We start from the raw sequence: 23,519 nt of genomic DNA, 5'->3' as shown, positions 1-23,519 counted from the left end.
GCAGGTTCCTCTATTTTGCCGACTTGCATTTGGCCCATGAGGGCTACACGCGATGGTGTTGATGGATGGTCTGTTTCTACCTACTCCGTATCCCACTGTGCTACGGTAGGTCTCCAGTTGCCCTCCTTTCCAGTGCTTCAACGAGCGGATAAGCCGGTACTTTGGTAGCAAGGACAAGAGTCAAGGTCCAAGCAACACGGAGTGGAAGTGGAGTGTTGTATCCATTTCGAGAGCCGGGATGCAGGACCACAAGTCTTTGATTAAAATGATGAGAAAGACTACTACTACCAGCCGCAGCACGGAATGGTTCGTACAAAGCACACACTTGTTACAATATTACTCCATAGCTTCAGAATGGTGTTAGATGGGGGACATCGCTTACTACCTTACCAACCTACTTGCTGACTTTACCTACTTGGCATGTAGCTTCTCTTCAACCCCCTCAGGGATTCATGCAGCTACCACGGTGCATGTGTTGCATCGTGCGCAGGCGACTTCATAGAGGCTCCACGCACGATCGAGGGTTTGTGTCTGCGTGGAGCTGTCAACTCTCCTGCTCTCAAATTCTCTCTTGACGTGTCTACTTGTCAACTGATGAGATGTCGGGTAAAACTTGAGCCTGAGCACGAAAACAACCGGCAAGACCAGCCAGAGTCCCGAGGATATTGAGCGTCTGGGTGTCTCGCGGCACCTCGGACGACAGGCGCCATTGCCTGCGAGCCTCGTCCAGCGGGGTGCGGCTCCGGCAACATGGGAAATTGGCGAGCACAGCGACAAAGAAGGGAAAACACCACAGAAACAAGCGTCCCAACGGTGAAGCTGGGTTCCATATGACTCGTGGGTCATTCGGTACCGACGCTGCTTCAAGATTGGGATTTTCTGGCGCACTCTCGGGGCAACGGAGCACTGGCTGCCCCACCCGGTCCATCGGGAGAGCAGCGCCGCTGGTAGGGCGAATAGAGAGGGAATGTGGTGCTTCCATGGGCACGAATTGGTGCTTGGTGCTGGTGCTTGGCCCGTTGCAGCAAGGAAGCGCGTGGCGCGGGCTTGTGATGGTTTCCCCAAAGGGCGCATACGGGGAGAGGAGGAGGGCAGGACAAGCCGCTAGGGAATCCTGGATTCTGGGGGGATCTGCTTGGGGTGAGACAGAAGCCTGGGGAAAGTCGGGGAGTGAGGAGAAGCCGCGGGAGGCTGGTGGCGATGGCGAGGGTGACGGGCTGATGGTGATGAGGATGGCGTCAAGCCCGTCCGGGGGAGCGAGAGCAGACGGACGAGGATACAGTAGAGACGCCTCCTTTCGGCCATGTCGCGGCCGGCCTCGCCCATCTCGAATGCTTGAGCAACCCCCCCATCCCTACTACTACCTTATACCTTGCTTGTTTGCCTTACCTGACAGTACCCAGCCAGATGTACTGGCCCTACGGAATGCCTGCTTGTCGACTCGAGGCCCGGCACCAACATTCCCGTCATCACGGTCCACTCTTGCAAGAGCTGGTGGTGGTGACCATGTACAGTATCGCGACTACTGCTCCATAAGGGTAGCTTGGTTGACAATGGAGCCTCGACGCTCGCTTCTTTAGCAGGCGGACCAGCAGCAGAGCTATCCCCGGAGGGCAATCCCATCTCGGTCCCTGGTCTGGCAGAAGGGTCGCCTCCACCGTCTTGATCTTATAAAGGCATCAGGGCCCCCCTCCGCTCGTCTGCCGCCTTTCACCTCGTCTCCTCTCTCTGCTTGTTGCTTCTTCCAATCTCGCCCTACTCAACGAAGCAGACACTCGAGCTTCAACGAGCGTCTGTTCTGCATTGCCTGGATTGACCACCAGCTGCGCTTCTATCTGCGAGCCCTCGCGACTCGGAACAGGGACAACAGCTAGACTAAGCGACTGCTGCTGCTGCTGCTGCTATCCTGAGGCGTCGCATCGCATCACGACAGCCTCGCCTGGTGTTTTTGTTGGGGGAAATTCCTGCCCACCGCAACGTAGCACCTGCCCGTGATACCTCTGCAAGCTCTGCGACAAGACCTACCCCGCACTCCGCCGCTTTCTTCAGCGCATCCTTCGGCTCTGCCCCTCCAAACCGCTTCTTCTCGCTTCTTTCGCACACAATCACAACCTCAACGACACGCGCAGCCATGGCCGAAGCACCGAGCGTGGTCCCCGAGGCCCACGAGCACGAGACCTACCGTAAGGACACCCAATGCTTCTTCCTTGTCAATTCCGCAGCCAAAATGCTAACGCGTTCGCCCAACAGAGCCTCCTGAGGGAATGTTCGCAAGTACGTTTTGCCCGCCCGCTAGCAGGCCTCCTCGAAATCTCCGAATGCAAAAGAAAACCCCCCTACCAGCTTTAGCCGCTTCTTTGGATAAGATCCAGCTGACATCTTTTTCTCTTCTTCGCCCATTCGACAGAGCACCCTAGCAAACCCCACATTGCCAGTAAGTCGAGCCGTCCAGTTTTCTTCAGCGCGCCCAAAGCAGCTGCGCCGTCTCAGCACCGGTCTCGGCGCACGTCCGCGGGGTCGACCGGACGCCCGGAATGGCGTCAATCCAACGGCGCGTTATTTCCGCCTGTCCGGTCGGCGCGCATGCAGCTTGTCGCGGTCACGCAATTTGGAATATCGGGGTGATTGATTGCTGACATGCGCTGTTAAACCGCAGACCTCGAGGAGTACCAGAAGCTCTACAAGGAGTCCATCACCGAGCCCAACAAGTTCTGGGGCCGCACAGCCCGCGAGCTGCTGACCTGGACCCGCGACTTTGAGACCGTCTCTGCCGGCAGCCTTGCCGACGGCGACGTCAAGTGGTTCGTCGAGGGCCAGCTCAACGCCTGCTACAACGCCGTCGACCGCCATGCTTACAAGGACCCCAACCGCGTCGCCATCATCTACGAGGCCGACGAGGTCAACGATGGCCGCAACGTCACCTACGGCGAGCTCCTCCGTGACGTCTCCAAGGTCGCCTGGGTCCTCAAGCAGGCCGGCATCAAGAAGGGTGACACCGTCGCCATCTACATGCCCATGATTCCCGAGGCCGTCGTCGCCATCCTGGCCTGTGTCCGTATCGGCGCCGTCCACTCCGTTGTCTTTGCCGGCTTCTCCGCCGACGCCCTCCGGGACCGTGTCCTCGACGCCAAGTCCAGGTTCGTCATCACCTCCGACGAGGGCAAGCGAGGCGGCAAGTTCATCGGCACCAAGAAGATTGTCGATGATGCCCTGAAGCAGTGCCCCGACGTCAGCCACGTCCTCGTCTACCGCCGCACCGGCGCCGACATTAACATGGTCCCCGGCCGTGATCTGTGGTGGCACGAGGAGGTCGAGAAGTGGCCCAGCTACATTGCCCCCGAGCCCATGAACTCCGAGGACCCTCTCTTCCTCCTCTACACCTCTGGCTCGACCGGAAAGCCAAAGGGTGTCATGCACACCACCGCCGGCTATCTGCTCGGCGCCGCCCTGACCGGCAAGTACGTCTTCGACATCCACGATGGCGACCGTTACTTCTGCGGTGGTGACGTCGGCTGGATCACTGGCCACACATACGTCGTCTACTCGCCCCTGCTTCTGGGTGTCTCCACAGTCGTCTTCGAGGGCACACCCGCCTACCCCAACTTCTCAAGATACTGGGACATTATCGAGAAGCACAACATCACCCAGTTCTACGTCGCCCCCACTGCCCTGCGACTGCTGAAGCGGGCTGGTGATGAGCACGTCCGCGGCAACTTCAAGTACCTGCGAACTCTCGGTTCCGTCGGCGAGCCCATTGCCGCCGAGGTCTGGAAGTGGTACTATGAGGTTGTAGGCAAGGAGAACGCCCACGTTGTCGATGTACGTTTTAACCCGCTCTTCGACTTTTCACTCTCTTAGCTCATGAGAGGACGCGTGCGATGATTGAGATGAACTGACATGTGTTGTAGACCTACTGGCAAACCGAGACCGGCTCCAACGTCATCACCCCTCTTGCGGGCGTCACCCCCATGAAGCCCGGCAGTGCTTCATTGCCCTTCTTCGGCATTGAGCCCGCCATCATTGACCCCGTCTCTGGCGAGGAGCTTCACGGCAACAACGTCGAGGGTGTCCTGGCCTTCAAGCAGTCATGGCCGAGCCTTGCCCGTACCGTCTACGGTAGCCACAAGCGATACCTGGACACCTACCTGCACGTGTACAAGGGCTACTACGTAAGAAGACCCCCGTCGTTGTCAAAAGTTGTAGGGATAACCGCTTATCTGACATGGGCAATTAGTTTACTGGCGATGGTGCCGCCCGTGACCACGAGGGCTTCTACTGGATCCGCGGCCGTGTCGATGATGTCGTCAACGTCAGCGGTCACCGTCTGTCCACGGCCGAGATTGAGGCTGCCCTGATCGAGCACCACTCAGTCGCCGAGGCTGCCGTCGTTGGTGTCTCGGATGAGCTGACCGGCCAGGCCGTTAACGCCTTCGTTGCTCTCAAGGATGGCAACGACGCCAGCGATGCGCTGCGCAAGGAGCTTGTCCTGCAGGTTCGAAAGAGCATCGGTCCCTTTGCCGCTCCCAAGGCTGTCTTCATCATTGGAGATCTCCCCAAGACGCGAAGTGGCAAGATTATGCGCCGCATTCTGAGAAAGGTGCTGGCTGGCGAGGAGGATCAGCTGGGCGATGTCTCAACGGTACGTTTCTCTCCCTTTTATGTCCTTATAAGACTCCGTGTAACTAATAACTGTTCGTGACAGCTGTCGGATCCTTCCGTTGTGGAGAAGATTATTGCTACCGTTCACGAAACCAGGGGAAAATAAGTGAAGTGAGTGGCACCAGAGGTTCAGCAGGTTTGGTTTCTTTGCATATAGCTTGTCAGTCAGTACAATTGGGTCAGGGTTGAGAATGACGGGCACGAAGACAAATGTCCGTCGGAGGGTTTAAAACCAGGGTAATACTGGAGGGGAGGCAGAGTTCCTCTCTCTTTCTTGGATGAGATACGAGATGCCATGAAGCAATTGAGATCGAAGACAACAAATCCAATTCATATGCGTGACACTTGAAGCATCTTGTGATGTATCCAATGGTTGGCTGACAGAATGGTGATTCAGCTCAAGTGATGCTGACGATGAGGGGGGCCAAGGCTGATGAGTTCCACACGCTGATGAATCCACGAGGACGCGCGTACGCGATGGTTGGCTGCTTGGCTGCTTGTAGTAAGGCCAGACGCCAAAGCAGGTGGCTTGCGAATAAGGTTCGGCACATGGATGGGAGTTGATGCGATCCCTTTGACGAGGGGATTTACCGAGCCAATTGGGAACGTGAGGGTCTTGAATAACGCCTCATGCCAAACGCGGCGCTTCGAGTTCTGGAAGTGAATGTCCTGTGAGTGAAAAAACGCCGGTTTGGGGATGGAGGAGGAGGAGGAGGAGGTGGTGGTGGTGGTGGGGGTTGATGTTTGGAGAGAGCCAAGACTGGCGATGCGAGCACAGCCCTTGATGGGAGGGGGACCCACGCCGATGATTCCGGAGAGAGAAGCCCATACGATCTCTTGGTGTTATGTATCTGCTTGGGTAGACGGGTTTAGGGGGGGTTTACTGGATGTGTCCGGAGCAAATCAGTGTTCCGGCCGTGGTTGTGCATCGGGGCTAAGAAGAAAGTTGTGGGAAAGATAGGAGTCCAAAGGGTCGATTGCATGTTGTTGCGTGAGTATGGGGACCAGGCATGATGGGGTTCTGTGCCAAGACGAGAGTCGTCGTCATGAGGCGCATGGTTTTGGATGTCATTGATGGATGTATTGGGGCGGAAGACGAGATATGGATGGATTTGGGAATGAGAAGGGATGCATGTTCTGTTGTTTTGCTTGCTTGGATTACCCAAAGTCTCCTGGCTTGAGATGGACCTTGGTCTTGTTGATTCCGATGGCGGCTGAAGCATGACTGGCTTACATGTACCTACAGACGTGCAGTTACGGAGCGACATGGAGGATACTTTGTACGGGGTCAGTTTAAGCTCGAGTTTGCTGTTAGCAGGATGTATCGTATGTTCCAAGTACATACAGCTCGTACTTTCCCTGATAAGCTGGATTACTTCCTTTGAGGAGATGATTTGATGCCGAGTGTTGCTGTGAGATGTTTTGGGCTCCTTTCTTTTTCTTGGCCAAGAGTGGCTCAGCTGTGCCATTTTGCCCTTTTGAGTGCAAGAAAGAAATTGCCTGCGCAATGACATTCTCCGGCGTTTGGATTAGAGACGAGATGAGCTTATTTTACTACGATTAACCTTGAATTCTTATTCGGTGGGCAAGCGATGGCGGGGTTGAGTTCCGGGTTGTCGCTGTGGTTCAAGTGTAAATCAACAGAACAGAGAACATCTCAGAGATTGTGTGTGGGCTCTGCGCTTGTAGATCGTTTGAGCAAGGTGGTGAAAAGCATCGATCGAGTACCACACTCGCATCTTGCCCGTGTTTCTTGGGTATGTCTCCGTGCGCTGGACGTTTACATCTTGATACAAGATACGATATTACTGTATTACAACTTGCACGATACGAAGCAAGGGTCTTAATAACGTGGGCACTCTATCCTTGGGTCAGCAGGGGGGTGTGAGATGGGGACGAGATGGATTCTTCCCGATGAGAGAAGAGCCACAAAGTTGAAGTGACACGGACCTGGCGGATGGCCTGCAGGGGTTTTTTTTTGACCCCGGGGAGTTTCAGACAGGGTCATTTTCTGGGCGTTGTACGGGCGTCAGTAGGTTAAGCGTAGGGTATGCATAACAAGGGCTCCAGCTGGCTTTGAGTGGTGGAGGCTGAGAGATGGGATGGGAGGCCTGTGATGCCCAAAGTCGGCGGCGGCTGGATGTCCGTACGGGATACAGGCATGTACAACATCTCTCACGAGGGACGGAGGATAACAGAGTTATGGAAGTCATCACACACCAACACACACAAAACAGACAGAATATCGTCTGCTAGCGCCGCTCAGTCTCGCTGCATAGCCACCGCGAACAACAAGCAGTCCGAAGCATCGTGCAAAGCCAAGGGAACCACATTGCAGACGCGAGATCAGCTCTTCCATTCAATCCCCCCAATCTGCGCGGGCCCTGCTGTCATCAACCACTAAACTGCCCCAGTCTAGCGCTCTTCCCAGTGCTAGTGGACCCCCTAAGAGAGCAAGAGAGCTCTGCCAAGCTTGGCTGGTCCACTGCGCCCAAAACCAACTGAAACCCGTCATCTAATGATTTTCCCATCCGAGTGTCAGCTTGCAACTTTTGTTTCTCTCTCTTCTCTTCTTCCAAGCAAAGTCCATCGCCTTTTGCTTGTCCTCGTCCTTGTCGTTTTTTGGCTTTGATTCATCTTCTGTCCCGATCTCTCCGCTTCTCCACTCCCCGGGATCGCCTCTTTGCCTTGTTGCTCTTAGCCTTGCTCGGCTCTTCTTCCTCGTCTTCTTCCTTCGCTACGTCTCTAAACTCCGATTCTTCTGCGCCACGCTGACCGACGCAAGCCCTTTCTCTTCGCTTCTTGGTCACTTTGATTCCTAACGGGGTGTGCTTTGTTTTTAAAGTTAATAAGAGAGAGATCAGCCCGGTCCCGGCCCCAGATCCAGGTCCACCTCGCCCACGTTCCAGATGGCCCTGTCTCTGCAATAATACAGCTGTTGCTCCCCTCGTGCGTCTGGTCCACGGAGTGCCTACATTAACGTCGCCGCCTCTCTGACACGCCTGAGGTGGTCTGTTTGTTTACTTACAATCCCTCTCCCCCGCAACAATGGTTGCGCTTCGGTCTCTTGTGGCCGCCTTTGCTAGCACTGCCCTGTTGGCCCCGTCCGCGATCGGTACTGTCTTGTCTCCCTTTGCCTACGCCTGTGACTTGTCTCCGTGTGTTCCCTGTTTGCTGACGGTGCGTTCCTTTGACGTCGGCTGTATTAGCCCATTCGTTAAAGAGAAGTCCTTTGAACTACGTCTCTGTCATTGACAATGTCAAGATACACACGCCCTCAGGCCGAGTCCACTCGCATTCTGCCTTTGACCTCACATTCTCTCTCCACGACGGAGAGGATAGGTTCCGACTATCGCTGCACCCGAATCACGACATCCTGCACGACGGCTTGGAGGTGACGTATCTCGACTCAGAAGGAAAGGTTAGGTCGGTAGAGAAAGTAGAGCGCGGGCAACACAAGGTCTATCGCGGCGATGCCTACGTCGAGCGACCCGGCGAGGATGGCTGGTCCCTGGGAGGCTGGGCGAGAATCACGATGCACCGGGACGGTAGGCACCCGGTGTTTGACGGCTCTTTTCGCATCGACGGCGACGACCACCACATCCACACCGGCTCCAAGTACATCCACACCAAGCACGAGGACGATCCCCTGCCTTTAGACTGGCCGGAACAAGACCACGATGAGGTCATGGTTGTATGGCGCGACTCTGATGTCCGAGGCTCGCTCGACCGTGGGGAACTCAAGCGCCAGGTCTCGAAGCCATCGGAGTGCATCTCGGACTCGTTAAACTTCAACAACCAGTTCGATCTGGAACTCAAGCGATCGACTGGGCTCCGAGGAATCGACCCCAGGACTCTCTTTGGCCGCCAATCCATCGACGGAAGCTCAGGGGGAAGCGGCCAAGATCTCATTGCGAGCATTGGACAAACAGCCGGATGCCCTACGACGAAAAAGGTGGCCTTGGTCGGCATTGCTACCGACTGTACCTATTGGAGCGGCTTCAACTCGTCCGAGGAACTTAGGAAGAACGTCATCGGCATGGTGAACCAAGCCTCCCAAGTGTACGAGAGTGCCTTCAAGATTTCACTGGGCATCAGAAACTTGACCGTCCTCGACCGTGGGTGTCCGGGTGCCCCCTCCGCCGCCACCCCCTGGAACGTGGGCTGCTCAGACAACACCACCATTAGCGATCGGCTCAATCTCTTCTCCGCCTGGCGCGGCAGGTCCCTCGACAACAACGCCTACTGGAGCCTGCTGACTACCTGTCCCACGGACGCGGCCGTTGGGCTGGCATGGAGGAGCCAAGTCTGCCGTCAGGGGTCGGGAACCAGCTCGGACGGCCAAGGTAACAACGAGACCGTCGCTGGCGCCAACGTCGTCGTGCGAACCACGACGGAATGGCAGGTGTTTGCCCACGAGTCGGGACACACCTTTGGCGCTGTCCACGACTGCACAAGCTCTACCTGTCCCGTCGATCCCTCCTCGCAGGCTTGTTGCCCGCTCTCTGCCGGCACTTGCGATGCCGCCGGGAGATTCATCATGAACCCGTCGACGGGCACTGGCATCACCCAGTTCTCCGCCTGCAGCGTGGGCAACATTTGTTCCAGCCTCAAGGCAGCAGCGCTGTCGAACTGCCTGACCGACAACAAGAACGTGCCCACCATCACCGGCAGCCAGTGCGGCAACGGCATTGTCGAAGAAGGCGAGCAGTGCGACTGCGGCGGCACCCAAGGCTGCGGAAACAACACGTGCTGCGACGCCAGCACTTGCAAGTTCAAGAACAATGCCGTCTGCGACCCGTCCAACGAAGACTGCTGCAACGACCAGTGCCAGTTCGCGTCCTCCTCGACGGTATGCCGCCCCAGCACCGGCGAGTGCGACCTCCAGGAGACGTGCCCCGGCGACGCAGCCAGGTGCCCCGACGACCAGCACAAGGCCGACGGCGACGAGTGCGGCAGCGGCGACGGCCTCCGGTGCGCTTCGGGTCAGTGTACCTCTCGCGACAGGCAGTGCCAGGTGGCCGTTGGCACCTCGGCCGATAACAGCTCGACCACCGCATGCCCGGACACGCGAGACAGCTGCACCGTTTCCTGCTTTACTGGGGCTTCCGCCTTTGGGCAGCGCCAATGCCTCTTGTTTGGCCAGAACTTCATCGACGGCACTCCCTGCGGCTCTGGCGGCCACTGCTCCAACGGAGAATGCGAGGGCACGTCCACGGCCGGAGAGATCCGGGACTGGGTCAAGAGCCACAAGGACATTGTCATCCCCATTGCCGTCGTCGTCGGCATCCTGCTCATCATCGTGGTGGTGAGCGGCATCATCAGCTGCTGCCGCTGGGCAAGGCGGCGCGCGGTGCCCAAGTCGTCGCCCACGACGGCGGCGTGGACGCAGTGGGGAGGCAACCAGAACCGCTCGGCAGCGCCTCAGTATGGCATGACCGATCTTCAGCAGCAGTACGATCCGCCGCCGCCTGCGTACGGGCAGCAGCAGCCTCCTGCATATGGGCAGCCTCCTCCTCCTCCTCCTCCTCCCTCCTCGGACCAGCAGTGGAGGCCTAGGATGGAGCGGTATGCGTGAGGGGTGTGGAAGCATAAGAGCGTGAGAGCGTGAGAAGAACGAACTGTACTCCTTTCTTTGCACGTTCGTTTGTTTGTTTGTTTTGGTTTCCTCGTTCGTTTGTTCCGAATGGGGGCCCGTGTGTGTGTGTCTTCCTCATTAGTAGGGGAGCAGTTTTGGATTTCTCGGAGAGGGAGTCGTGTAAGGGTCACATATACGTCTGGACAGTTTAAAAAAAATCCCCTCTTGGCGTTTTGGTTGGGGCACTATTTAATGACTTATGAAGGAGGGAACGGGTTGATTATCGATTTTGGAGATCTACATAGTTGGACATTGCATACCCATCGTTAGAATAAGAGATCAGTTGTGTCCGTATTGCCCACTGATCATGTGTGTGAATCGTAACCAGTAACAGGAAACGAATCAAAGTAAGACAGACCGCCAAGCAAAAGACAGTCATTTCATTCTCTCAACACCATCGTGCCAGGTAGGAATCCATGATCCGATCCAGTCCAGTCATTATAGACTCGCCAAAAGCTAAAACGTAAATCATATCCGTCAAGTAGAAAAAAGAAAAGAAACCGAAAGAAGACATTATCATCGCCAAAAGACACAGGAGCAAGAGATGAAAAGAAGAGCAAAGTTGGAATCCAACCCACCCCATCAAAAATCTCTCGGGATGCTCGCGCCCCTTCGGACCTTCATCTGCCTCTCCTTGGCGGCCGCAAGGGCAGCTTTGTAATGCAGATTATTGCGCCAGTCCGTCTCGTCGTCGAAGCCGCACATCATTCTCGTGAAGCGGACTCTCTGGCCCGCGACGCTCTTGTTATTCCCCCTCCAATATCAGCAGCAGTTCTTCTCTCTCACAGGTGTTCCATTTCAACTTTCAAGGGACAAACAGGAAGACGAGGAATGGGTGGGTGAGGTGAAGNATGGCACGCTGAGTGGGGGGGGGGGAGGGGGGATGGGATGGGATGAGGATGAGGATAACGTACGTCGTTTGTGGTATTCGCATACATCATCAACTGCTCCGGCCGATCCAGCACGGCAAGCGCATAGGCGCGACGCTCGCGCGTCTCAAAGGGCTCTGATCTGTAGCTGAAGCTGGATGAATTAGTCTTATCGTCGTCCGAGTCGTCTTCTTCCTCGTCTTCTTCTTCGTCGTCATCATCATCATCTTCTTCATCCCTTTCACCTTCATTATAGCTTTAACAACGATGATAATCAAAGAGACGTCAGAACAGAACGCGCAAAAAAAAGTCCAGTTGAAATCGACAAACCAACAAACTGAGAGTGGTGGGAGAAAAGACAGGGGCAAGGCAAGGCAGGACAAGGCAAGGCAAGGCAGGACAGGGACAAAACATACCCCTCAATCCGCTCCTCCTCCTCATCCTCCTCATCCTCCTCTTCATCATCCTCATCATATTCATCCTCGTCCGTCACGTCATCCTCATGCTTCCTATGCGTATTCTTCCCCCTCGCCTGCCGATCGCGCATCCCCGCCGACACAATCGTCGGAAACGTCTTCTTCTTCAACGGCAGCGCCTTCTTTTTGCGGCGCTGCTGCTGCGCGTTGTTCTGCTGCTGCTGCTGCTGCTGCTGCTGCTGGAGCTGTTGCTGGAGCTGTTGTTGGTATTGGAGGTTGATGTTTGCTTGTTGAGCGGACATTTTTGTTGTTTTTCTTTCCTTGTTCTTCGCCTCTTGTTTTCTTTTACTGGATATGAGTCTTGGTTTTGTGTGTCGCTTTGATCAATGTGCGCTTTCTTGCGATTTTTTTTTTTTCGGATCTCTTCCTTTATATTTGATGATGGGAGATGAATTCCGCGTGTTGAAGATGAAAGCTGTCGTTGAGCTGAGGAGGAGTGAGAGAGGATGAATGAGGTTAGCAGCTCACGTTTGCCGGGCCTAGTGTCGATTTGCCTTTAGGTTCGGGGCCCCCGCCTTTTGACGTGCAAAGGCACGTACCTTATGTACCTGCACCGGTACCCAACCAGCATCATGATGCACCTCAGGCACAGGTATTTGATTAGGTACTGCCAGTATACCACTTAAGAGGTAGCTCACTACAATTAAGCAACAATCGACGCATGTCGTATGACGGGGACCCTGTCCCTTTATATATTGATAGTACTCTGCAGATTTATTGTACACGAAGCAGCCGCACTACCCCCCGACCTGTTCAAACACATGCACGCAGATAAAGAGAATGGCCTTCGCTGGCTCCCTGCTCCCCGTTGCCTCGGACCCAAGGAGAGGATAAAGCAAGATAGAGCAAAAGGAGCATAAAAAAACAGAAGAAATGAAAAAGAAGGAAGAAAGATGTAAAGAAGAAAACCACTCGTACTCCGTACGTCCGTTTTATCCCTGCCCTTCATTCGAGTGTATCCGCATAGTCAAGATGATTAGCAAAGTCCTGTCCAGCTCCCCTCCTGCTGTCCAGATATATCGTGGTTCGTGACCAAAAAAAAAAAAAAAAAAAGAAAGAAAGGCCAACGGGGAATGCCGGTATACAAGAGCCTCGATGCGATGGGCACTTTGGCCCAAGCCGTGCGCTCGACCGCACCTTACCTCCCCGATCCGTCTAAACAACTTATTGCTCAATGAAGGAATAAGAGAGAGGCTGGGGAGAAAGCAAATAGAGAAAAGAAAATGGGTGGATCGAATCCACTGCCGGGATGAGCTGAACCGAGGCGCGGTGCTGGCCGATGTCGTTTCGTTTAGGAGTCTGTTTCTCCTCGCTTTCTCGTATTGTTCTCGACGGCTTCCACCCAGTCCACCCCTCGTCAATAAGTGTTCGCCCACCGGACATGTTTGCGTCTTTTTATCCTCAGCGTCAGTGACCTCTATGCCCTGAAGCTGATGATAGCAAGCTGTTGGAGAGCTGATTAGCGCATTGTCCACAAGTAATCTCTCTCATCCTGTTTGTGTTAAGAAACACTTACTCGACTGTTAGCGCCGTAAGCCAGCTTCTGACCAGTGTTATCCCAGCACAAGCAGTGTTCGTCCTCCTCCTCGGAATCTTGATTGGCCCTGAAATTCTCAAACTCGTCCCTGGACGGCCTCCATACGGCCCGCGGCAAAGAATGGCTATCGACCTTCCATATCATGACGCTCCTGGGAGTGGCTCCTGCGATAAAGGCTCCGTCGGGGGTAAACGCGAGCCGCACGACAGGCAGCTCCATCGTGAAGAAGCACTTTGGTTTGCTCTCGGGCCTTCTGGCGTTCCAAATCAGAATGGCGCCGTCCTCTCCTCCGGTGGCGATTAACCGCTCGTCGTCTGCGACCAACTCGCCCGAAGGCAATGGCTGCCAGGCCATCGTTGTGATTGATCCCTGATGGGCTGAAATTGACCGGCGCTGCCCTGATTCGTCCCATAGCTGCACGTACATTAGCATTGACTACCCTTTCAACCTCACGTTCAGTTGGCAACTTACATCCAAGACGCCCTTGTCGCTAGATGTAGCGACGAGCTGGGACCGCGGGTCGAACAGCACCTGAGCAAAATGATCGTCCTCCTTCGTCTCAAACTTCCGAGTCCTCTGAATCGCCGTCTCGCCCACGGTCAGGCATTCAAACGTGCCGCCGCCGCAGATTAAGAACTCCGAGTCGCCGGTCCATGTTGCGTCCAGACCGGTCTCGAGGCTGTGGCCCGGCAGGCGGTAGCGGAGGGATTTGTTCGTAGCAATCGAGTGCACCGTCACCAGCGTATCGGTCTTGTTCTCTGGAGAGATGGCGAGCAGCGCCGTGTTACTGGGATTCCACAGCAGCCGCACAACGGGCGGCTCTGACACGTCCAGCGCTTGGACAATCTCACCGCCCGCGGACCATAGGTGAATGGCGGCGCGAGCTCCGCCGCAGTCGCTGGCGACGGCAATGGACGAGCCGTCCGACATCCAGGCCAGCGCCGTCACCGTCGTCGTCTTGGGCGCCTCGGGATCCAGCAAGGCGTGGGCGTGGGGAGACACGTGATGGTCGCCTTGGTCAGTTGCCGTGGCACGCGAAATGGTCCAAACGCGGGCTAGCGCATCGGTCCCAGCAGCCGCCAGTATTGATGGGTCTGTCGGGTTCCACTCGCACTGCAGCAGGATGGGAGCGTTCTCAGAGCCAGAGCCAGAGCCGGCCGAGGGCGAAGGCTCGGTGGCGCAGTCGTCCGTGAGGCGGATGAAGGTGGTGCCGGCAAACAGCTGCTCGACCTTGTCGACCTGCGTGCCTTGCTCGGGGCCCTCCGTCCGCACAATCGCCGGCACCTGCTCGCCCTCCAGCGGCGACGGGTAGGCGTGGTTGTCGTTCAGGCTCTGGTCATCGTCCTGATGGTGGTCGTCCGGCTGGTCCACATCCATGGGGGTGCTGACGGTGGCTGCGTCGGATTTGCTCTCGCAGCGGTTATCGAGCCGTGGGCGCTTGGAGGGCGACCCGTTGGGCAGTGAGGTGTGATTCCGTTTCCGCGACAGCTCCGCCTCGTCGTCCTCCTCACCCGGCGCATCTTCATCATTCTCGGCGTCCTCCTCCATCTTGGCCGGCGGTTGCACCTCCAGCGGTCCAAAGATGCCGTTGTGCAGCGACTCGTCTTGTGCAGCCGCATCCTCAGGCATCTGCTGCCGAATCGGATGGTTAGTCAACGGGGGGCCAAAAAAAAAAAAGAAGGGCATTCCGAACAGCGATGCGCGATTGGCGCACACGCAGCCCTCCAGCCCAATCGCGGCCATGAGAAAGGAAAAAGGAATCAGATAGACTTAGAAAGCCTCAGCAGAAAAGCAGAACAATTCAATGCGTACCTGACGGCGTGCATACTCTCGCTCGAGAGCATAGTAGATGAGGCCGCTGTTGACAACGGACACTAGAGCACGGCCCTTGACATGGCGCGCAAATTCGAAGTCCCGTTGCGGCTCCTTGACGTGCCATTCCTTCTGGAATTTGGCGGCGGTTTCTCTGTAATCTGGAGAGGCGAAAAAAAAAAAAACACATCACGGGTTAGACTCTGGTTTCTTTCCCTGATCTGGTCCTACGGAGATGGAACAGAGGAGATGAGGAGGGAATAGAGATTGGGGGAGAGAAAAGCCGCGGTTCCACGTACTGCCTTCTAGCAAATACCTGCGCAAAAAGGGTCAGCGAAAAAGCGTCTCTGGGACCGGAACAACCGCCAGGGCAAACGGGGGAAACTGGAGGCAAGGGTTGGGCTGCAGCGGGCGTTCCTGAAGCGGTGCAGGGCATGATAAAAGGTTTAAATTTGAGGAGGAGATGAGAATAAGAGGCGTGAGGCGCGAGGCTGGCTGGCGGAGTAGCATTCGAGGGCGTGACGACGAACCTCCAGATGAGAAAGTTGACTCGGTCTGAGTCGAGAAATTCCTTGAGCACCATGGCTCCGGCGGTCCAGAATCGAGGGGGAGCGCGCCAGCAGGTGGCGGCAGTGTCACGGCTGGTCGTCGCAGGCGAGTCTGCAGCAGTCGGGCAGCAGGTGAGGCGCGATGGCGAGCCGCCAGGGCAGAGGCGGGATGACAGGCTGGTGGTGAGAGGGAATGCGTGAGTGAAGATTCAAGAGAAGATGGAATCGAATTCGGCAGAGACAACCTGGTTCAAGGTGCTAGTCGCAAGTACCAAGTACCAAGTACCTTACTTTACCACCAAAGTGCCTCCAGTCCCAGGCGTGCCTCCAGGTCTGGCTATCGGTACATCCAGGCTGGCCCTTGCCATGCCGCGCATGGAGCAGGTATACGGTACTTGAAGCCACACCGTTAGTTACGTGGCTGCCCGCCACCGCACGCGCCACAGCCAAGTACCCGCGGCGTACCGCATACATGCATCCGCCCTCCATTGCACCGGTCCTCCAGGCTGGACGGTCCAGAAAAGGCGAGGCGCCGAAAGAGAACCTTGAACACCAGGCCCAGCCGATGAGACTTGCGCTATAGCCGGCGCCAGACATTGACTGATCAAATCAACTAAAGGGCTGGCGTCGATACTTTTGGTACCGTGCAACTGCCCGCAGGAGCCCTGTGCCCAATGGCAGGCCGGCTGAGGTCGCACCCAAGGCGTTCCCAAAACCTGAGGTAATGCTGGAGGGGGGTCCTCTTCTCGGGATCTTCCCCCCAAATCTGCCTCCCTACTGTACTTGTCTGGTACTTTGCACCTTGTGAGGCACATCCACCTCCACGGCCGCCTTAGCCTTGCCATGGGGGCCCAAATGCACACAAACGAGCCTCTGCAGCATGACACTCTCGCGCGTCGGCAGCCCCCAATCAGGCCAGGCAGAGGCCATGTGTTGCACAGCGCAGCAGACTGATCAAGGTACCTTCTATTGGGACAGGGCAGAGATTCACTGCCCTTCAGTCAATGAGGCGTTCGGCTTGTCACCGCGGCACGTCCAGGCCCTTGAAGCCACAGTTGTCCGAGTTAAAGGCAAAAAGATTACCGTAACCTAAAAGGCAAAAGGCTTCCCCGTTTCAAGGTACGAAGCAGTACCGAGCTGACGGCGAGGCATCTGCCACGGAAAGGGTACTGCTGCGTACTCGGCACTACTGCGCTTGGTCGGACACGAAAGTGGGCTGGCCTGGCGCTAGATTGAGCATTCGAACCGCTGTTGATAGCATGACGGTAGGGCAACGGGAGGAAGGGGGGATTGGGGGGAGAACCCTAGTAGTTGAAGTTGACGCCGTGGCCAAGGTGCCGAGACTTTTGACGGAATCTCGAGTGAGTTACCCCGGCAGCAGACGGTGCTTCGCAGGGAGTGAGTCGAGGCATTGATATCTCACGGGGCCCTCGGGTTTCTCACAGATGGAACAGATGGGGAGATGGAACGAGGAAACAGCAGTAGGAGACGGCAGTGCACTCGCACGTTTCGCCGCCGTTGAAGGAACTGGCTTCCGGGGATCAGCGAGGTAGTAAATGCGTGCCACGATCTGACGAGTGCGTGCATAGGTTGTTTGCCTTATCGACGAGAAGAAGTGTGTACGAAAACAAGGTACGCCGTCTAGTGGTGGTTAGCTGATTTAGTGCAAAGTACGCAAGGCCTCGCATTGGCACTGTCACGAAATCGGGCTCGACAGCGTGGCAGCGCCGCGTGCCAACCTCAAGGGGCGAATGAGGGCCCGAATCTTGGGTGAGAGGCAGAAGGGAGGACATGGAGGTAATAGCAACCGGCTCCTAAGCGTCAGTGGCGCCAACCACCGGTTCCCTCGTCAATCATTCCATCTCACCCTCGTCCTTGCTTGCTTCCGAAGTCGCTTCTCTGCTCGCAATTCTCGTGATGCCCGCTGCAACATGGCCTTTAGCAACCTAGGTACGAGCCGTGTCTCCAACCCCCTGTCTCTGCGACCGAATGTTCTCCGAAGCCCAGAAGCTGGGCAGAACTCCTCAGCAAAACAAGGGAGCCGCGCGGAAACGTTGATTTGCCGTCGAACACACTCCAGTCAGATTCGGCCAAACCGCTGGGTCATATCGTCACGAACTCGGTTAAACGAAACGATGGGCCGGAAGCCATGCAAAGGGGGGAATTGGAGACTTGTGCGCAAGCTGGAAGTCAAGCTCGCCCGCTTGACAAGGCCAAGGTACTTCGTACATGAAGTGTGAGGGTCAGAGTCCCCGGAATTACTAAGGCGCTGCCGGGACAGGCACTGGCCCCAGGGTTGTGCCTCGTAGCGCAGCCCCAAAAGCCTCACTTGATGCGGTGGCGAACTGCGAAAGTCGGTCGGTTCTTGTCTGCAGCAAGCTCCGGCTGGTCTCCTCACCACAATCGAGATTCCGATCGGCCAAAGAAGCGCGTTGTTTTGTTCGTTGCCCCGTCCGGCCGCCTTCTATGCCTCGCTTCACCCCGTTCGTTTCCGCTTGCGTCTGTCTCTCTGTTTCTCCGAACTCTGCTGCTGCCACGACATTAGCAACGACAACCCCGGAGCGCGCCAGCAGGGCTGCACAAACAAGCTGCGTTGCTGCACGCTCAGGAATCTGAGACGGATTGCAGATCGGCTGGGCGCCACTCCAGAAATGGAGACATGGGCTCGTTGCTCTCCATGTAACATGTACGGGAGAAGTGCCTGGACGTCCCGCGCCCCGCAGGCGTCGGTTGTCCTTGGTCGCCCAGGTTCGTGCTCTGGTCTTCTCGGGACGGCCACGGGATCTCGTCAATTGGGCTCATGGGACGAGTTCGTCACGGAAGACTTGGCCGTGGTGATTTGTCTTCTCCTTGCCAATGCGTTGCTGACCTACAGAGTACAAATCACCAGTGCCTTAGATTACCTATCCACGAGTCCTTTATCCCCCCCTCAACGCGTCGATTGGCCAGCCTCTGAAAACGGTGGCCCTGAATTTCAAAACTCAAAGGCTTACTCGTACGCACAGCGCACTGACGTCCCTTGTTCCCCCCTTTCCCTTCGGAATTCTGTTCGAGTTTCTCGAGCTGGGAGCACAGAGAAAGCTTGTCGCAGCTGCCAAGGATGACAATCAGACTCTCTTGGCCGGTCTCGTTTCCTCGCAGCAGCCTCCCGGCTCAAAGCAACGTCTTGGAGGGTGAGGTGACTTTATCGTCAGACTACGTGGCACTGGTCACAGGCGATAAAGGGGGCGGGCGGCGGCGTCGTGGGTGTTCCGGCTGGGAGGGTGGCAGCCGCCAGCTTGCCTTGTTCCTCCTTCATGCCTGTGAAATGCATCCATCTGCACAGGGGTTGGGGTGACGGCTGCGATGTGCGTGCCGGGGACCAGGGGGTGCGATGAGATGGGTGGCCGCCCAGGGCTTATTATAGCCCGGGAGTACGGTGGATGAGACAAGGTGGACTGATGGAGCCAAGCTCGGCCAGTGTGCATTTGGAGCATCTGGATGCAACTTTGAACACGCAAGACGGAGAGATGGAGTGCAGATGCCATGTACGAATACCCCTCCAGTGCCACCATTTCGAGAGCTGCTGCTCGAGGGCGGGCAGAGCAGAGGAAGCAGGCGGATCTGAGAGGCGTTGTCACGGCAGAGCAAAAACTGCATCCGCATCCACATCCACACCCACGCATCATCCACGCATCCACACATCCACAGCCCCCCCAAAGAAAGAATCCGTCCATTCAAGGGACTCCAAAGGCCAGGGGATCTTTGATGATGCGCCCCTCAAGCTCGCCCCACCAACACCCGCGCCAAAGAACCGGCTGACAAGGGTCACAGACGAGGGACGTACCGATGATTACGCGACCGACCAACTGCAGTTAAGACCTGGAGTCGTGACGGGACCTGGTTTGCTTGTCTGTCTCTGTTTCCGAGGAAAGGAACAAGAATCGTGAGGCAGGCTAAGGTCGTGGTTTCGAACGCGCATGTACGTCAAGTCCACCAGGCTCTCCGTACAGATGGAGCACATGCACCTCGTACTTTGCACATGAGCTTGCATTGGCCGACAAGCGCTCCGTACGACAGCCTCCCCTACATACGCAGTCCCTTGAAGCCTGAAGCCCTTATTCCATCCAGGCACCACCACGATCCTTCCAGGGAGTCTCTCGGTCAGTGCCTGGCTTGGAGAGGCCATCCAAGCGTCGTCCTTTGTCTTCGACGATCGACTTCCGAGTGTGACCAAGGGCTTGTGCAAACATTCAGGACGATGCAAGATCGGCTAATCCGACGCTGTCTCCTCCCATCTTTCGCCAAGTTTTGGTTCGGGACGGCTTCTCCGCCTGTCTCTGGTGGCCCCCGTGTTCCGTGACACAAGCACCTCGGTAGTACGAAGTCCACACATGCAGCGTGTAACGTGTACTCGCAATACACCACAGGCAAGAGCTTCGATTCGCACAAAGTCTTCCGTCCATGCCAATAAGGACGGGTTTTTGCACATGCGGAACCCCACATGAAGCTCAGTTCAGTTGCAGGCTGCCGAATGAAGGCCGACGGACCCGATAGGAGAAGAGTCCGGTGCCGTCTGCCGAGATTCTGCCGCCGTTTGGAGCCGGGCGTTGTTTCAGAGACTTGCTGTGTCAGCAGCGCCCAATGAGGAGAGCATGAGCGTCAGAGACGACATGTTCAAGAATGATGATTCTATAGGCACAAGTACTCATTACACGGCCTCGAAGCGTAGGCTGCATCTGCAAGAACGAGTTGCGCTTTTCTCACGGCCTCTTTAAAACCAAGTCAGCTCAGTGAGACATTCCTCTTGATCTTGACCCGACTCACTCCAATCGTGCCTTGACAAGATTCTCGGAGCTTCAGATGCCGCTTGCATGCCAGCTAGACACGACAAAGAGACGCACCTACACTTCATGAGATGTCCAACAGAAACAACTACTAATATGCCTCTGGAACGCCTAAATTACCAACTATGGTGATGACACTATAGAAGAGCCAAAGAGATCATACCTACCTACATCAACGTACAAATTATTCCAGTTCAAGATTACCGCAGCAGGAAAACCTACGACCAAGTCAAAGTATCGTCGATTGATGCCTGAGGCCAAAGCTGCACTAGCCAGTCGGGAGCTCCCGATTGACTCGATCCCTTCAGATGGCCAGCATCCCTAGCATGGAAGCCGTTGCTTTGGCCACAAGCTGCGACAAAGAGACAATCCGAGCACACGCCCGCGGCCTGCAGCGTTGCAAAGAGGACAGCAAGCCCCGACAGCCCTCTGCGCGTCCTCGCCAGCGTGCAAGTCTTTCAGCTTCGCCTTGCCCAAAACCACCCCGCGATCCAGATGACTCCCGTCTGAGGATATCCCCACGTTGACGACGACATCATCTCGCCTCCCGCAGCAGTCCCGCAAATTCCGTCGCCATGCCCCCGCGATTAAACATTCCGCCAGTCACACGAGCCCTGCTCGGCACCCTGCTCTTCCAGTCCGCCCTGAGCGCCGCGATTAGGTATCGCCAGTGGTCCGAGGATACGGACATTGTGATTCCGTACCTGACGCTCATCCCTCAGCTGTCCATCACCTACCCATGGACGTTCCTGACGGCTTCCCTGGTCGAGGGCAACGTCTTTACGTTTGCCTTGGGCGCCGCCACGCTCTACCATGGCGGCAGGTATCTGGAGAGGGCTTGGTCGTCGGCGGACCTGGCCAAGTTTATTGCCATTGTTTCCTTGATTCCGAATGTCCTGACCTTCTTTACCATGGTCTTCTTCTTCACCCTGACGAGGAACCCTGACTGGAGGTGAGTATGCGCATATAGCATATATATATATGTATATATGTACACTACGCGCCAGCGGAGCACTGGAGAGCACTACTGACATCTGCATCTCTGTCAAGTCTAACGGTTATCGGTGGCACCATCCCCTTCCAAATTGCCTTCCTCGTCGCCTTCAGCCAGCTCATCCCGGCGCATACGGTCACGCTCTTCCGCGGCATCGTCTCCCTCCGAATCCCAAAGACGCCCCTCATCTACATTGGCATCGTCACCGTACTCTCGTTCACACCACTGCTGTCGCGTGCTGCTTTCTGGCTGGCCAACTACAGCTTCCTTACGAGCTGGACATATCTGCGGTTCTTCAAGGTCGTGTTTCCCGATCTTGAAACGGCTCAGCCTGCGTCGCTGCGTGGCGACGCCAGCGAAACGTTTGCCTTTGCCGAGTTCTTCCCGGGCCCTGTCAAGCCGTTCGTAGCCGCCGTGTCTGATCAGATCTTCAACATTCTCGTGGCGATTCGGCTTTGCAAGCCATCGGGACAGCGAGGTATAACCACCCGCCATGACAGTATCGCACAGAGAGGTGCGCCGGGAAGCGCCCGTGCCGAGGCAGAGAGAAGGAGAGCCATTGCGCTGAAGGCGCTCGATCAGAGATTGAATGCGGCAACCGCTGCCGCTCGACCATCCGCGCCGCCTCCGCCGTCAGCTTCTGCTCAGCCAAGCGGTCCACCTGTACAGACTCAACCCCAGACAGGTGCTCAGGCAGCAACGAAGTCTGAGCCCGGCCCGATGCTTGGCGAGACCAAATTTGAGCCCGAAGAAGACCATTAATAAATGGCGGTTCATGGGAGGTGCTAGTTTTTTTTTTTACGCAAAGCTACAGGCGATTTGATGGGATATCGGTGTTGAGGTGGAGAATATGAGGTGTTACGAATCGAACGAGTGGAATGATATAAGCGGATTGGATTGACGGATAGTAAGTTGGCGCTTCGGTGTTGTCACGGATCATGGGGTTAATTGTCTAGCCAGCACATGGAGAATGAATCGAGCTTTGACAGCTGCGTCGATGCGAAAACATGTCAGACCATATTGACCGCGCTACCCTCTTCTTCGAAAGTGCCCCCCCCTTGCGCCTAGGAGACACATGTAACACTAGGTAGCTTTTGCGTTTAGATTGCGCTTCAATCTGAGGGAAGCAGAGAAAAGGAAGTGGGGGGGAGTTGAGCAAAACAGAGCCTCCTATGACATGACATGACGAGTCGAGGGCGAAATACTGGATGGCCGCACTTATCACACACATGCAGAAGAGGAATGAGAATCGAACGGGGGAGGGCAATGGGAGACATGTTGGGTCGTACCGCATCGTGAGGGGGATATACTACCTACCTTGCCCAGAGTTTAGAGAATTGAGAAAGGCGAGGGATTTGCTTTTCCACATGCCCGTAGGGAGATATATATATAAATATATATATATATATATATATATATAGTAGATGGCTCAATATTCATACAGAAATGCCATCGACGGCACACAAAGCGGCCATTACAAACCCGTAAATCAAACATCGATCTGAACAACGTCCCCGAGAAGTCATGAAAGGCATCCTGAAACAGAAACTCCCCGCGCCGCCCAATCTTCAGCTAAAAGGTATCCAAACGCCTGTTTACGAATTTTCATAAAGCACCTAGATTAGCACTCTCAATGGTTCAAGTACCTTACCTTAAGCAGGGGCTGAAAGTCACGTTTGAAATGGTCGAAACAAAGTGCCTTTTGCTAGGTATTCAACATGGGAGTTAAATATACCTGATGGTGGTCGCATCCTCGATCCAAAGGGGTGTGGGTGCGTCTGTAAGGTAAGGTAAGGTAGGTGTTGCAGCAGAACACAGCTACCTTACGCTTTTTGTTCAACGATACATTTCTTTCAACATGGAGGGGCGTCGCAAGCCAAATGTTACATTTGATGCCAGGCTACCCGATTTTGAGAGTGCGTCTCATCACAGCTTTTTCTGGCCTTGTGCGACCCGACCCGAGTTTTCTTTTGGGTGCAGCGGCCCATGACAGCCGGAGCGTGGAAGCGCATACGTGCGTGCCATCTAATGTCGCTTGTTTTCGTCTCTCTCTCTCTCTCTCTCTCTCTCTCTCTCTGTCTCGAGGCTTTTCAATGGTGTTGTTGCCTCGTGCAGACACACGCACACACACACACACACACACACACACACACACACACA

The 23,519-nt window shown here is 55.8% G+C and overlaps 7 protein-coding genes across 7 annotated transcripts; 3 read left to right on the top strand and 4 right to left on the bottom strand.

Moving 5' to 3' along the window:
• Nucleotides 1-1,104: 1,104 nt before the first annotated feature.
• On the bottom strand, nucleotides 1,105-1,305 carry CCMA1212_002804 (uncharacterized protein; the record flags this gene model as incomplete). Its single annotated transcript, XM_073700177.1, has 1 exon — nucleotides 1,105-1,305. The coding sequence occupies one exon, from the start codon at nucleotides 1,303-1,305 to the stop codon at nucleotides 1,105-1,107; it is 201 nt and encodes a 66-aa protein (XP_073561194.1).
• A 577-nt stretch (nucleotides 1,306-1,882) lies between these two features.
• CCMA1212_002803 (uncharacterized protein) lies at nucleotides 1,883-4,765 on the top strand (the record flags this gene model as incomplete). Its single annotated transcript, XM_073700176.1, has 5 exons — nucleotides 1,883-2,183; nucleotides 2,657-3,819; nucleotides 3,909-4,169; nucleotides 4,235-4,639; nucleotides 4,703-4,765. Coding segments are annotated over 5 exons (2,193 nt in total), but the record flags the coding sequence as incomplete, so codon positions are not given.
• Nucleotides 4,766-7,707: 2,942 nt separating this feature from the next.
• CCMA1212_002802 (uncharacterized protein) lies at nucleotides 7,708-10,237 on the top strand (the record flags this gene model as incomplete). Its single annotated transcript, XM_073700175.1, has 2 exons — nucleotides 7,708-7,774; nucleotides 7,869-10,237. 2 exons carry the CDS (start codon nucleotides 7,708-7,710, stop codon nucleotides 10,235-10,237), a joined length of 2,436 nt encoding a protein of 811 aa, XP_073561196.1.
• A 642-nt stretch (nucleotides 10,238-10,879) lies between these two features.
• CCMA1212_002801 (uncharacterized protein) lies at nucleotides 10,880-11,884 on the bottom strand (the record flags this gene model as incomplete). Its single annotated transcript, XM_073700174.1, has 3 exons — nucleotides 10,880-11,038; nucleotides 11,212-11,422; nucleotides 11,583-11,884. The coding sequence occupies 3 exons, from the start codon at nucleotides 11,882-11,884 to the stop codon at nucleotides 10,880-10,882; spliced, it is 672 nt and encodes a 223-aa protein (XP_073561199.1).
• Nucleotides 11,885-12,330: 446 nt separating this feature from the next.
• CCMA1212_002800 (uncharacterized protein) lies at nucleotides 12,331-12,591 on the bottom strand (the record flags this gene model as incomplete). The annotated part of the gene is made up of 1 exon (XM_073700173.1): nucleotides 12,331-12,591. One exon carries the CDS (start codon nucleotides 12,589-12,591, stop codon nucleotides 12,331-12,333), a length of 261 nt encoding a protein of 86 aa, XP_073561198.1.
• A 468-nt stretch (nucleotides 12,592-13,059) lies between these two features.
• Nucleotides 13,060-15,574, bottom strand: CCMA1212_002799 (F-box-like/WD repeat-containing protein TBL1X; the record flags this gene model as incomplete). Its single annotated transcript, XM_073700172.1, has 5 exons — nucleotides 13,060-13,086; nucleotides 13,159-13,593; nucleotides 13,651-14,811; nucleotides 14,992-15,145; nucleotides 15,522-15,574. 5 exons carry the CDS (start codon nucleotides 15,572-15,574, stop codon nucleotides 13,060-13,062), a joined length of 1,830 nt encoding a protein of 609 aa, XP_073561145.1.
• A 5,366-nt stretch (nucleotides 15,575-20,940) lies between these two features.
• Nucleotides 20,941-22,121, top strand: CCMA1212_002798 (Rhomboid-like protein 19; the record flags this gene model as incomplete). The annotated part of the gene is made up of 2 exons (XM_073700171.1): nucleotides 20,941-21,317; nucleotides 21,416-22,121. The coding sequence occupies 2 exons, from the start codon at nucleotides 20,941-20,943 to the stop codon at nucleotides 22,119-22,121; spliced, it is 1,083 nt and encodes a 360-aa protein (XP_073561144.1).
• Between the last annotated feature and the right edge of the window lie 1,398 nt (nucleotides 22,122-23,519).

This window comes from Trichoderma ghanense (assembly GCF_004382785.1).
Source record: "Trichoderma ghanense strain CCMA-1212 chromosome Unknown scaffold_2, whole genome shotgun sequence".
Lineage (NCBI taxonomy): Eukaryota > Fungi > Ascomycota > Sordariomycetes > Hypocreales > Hypocreaceae > Trichoderma > Trichoderma ghanense.
This window is presented reverse-complemented; position numbering and strand designations above follow the sequence as displayed.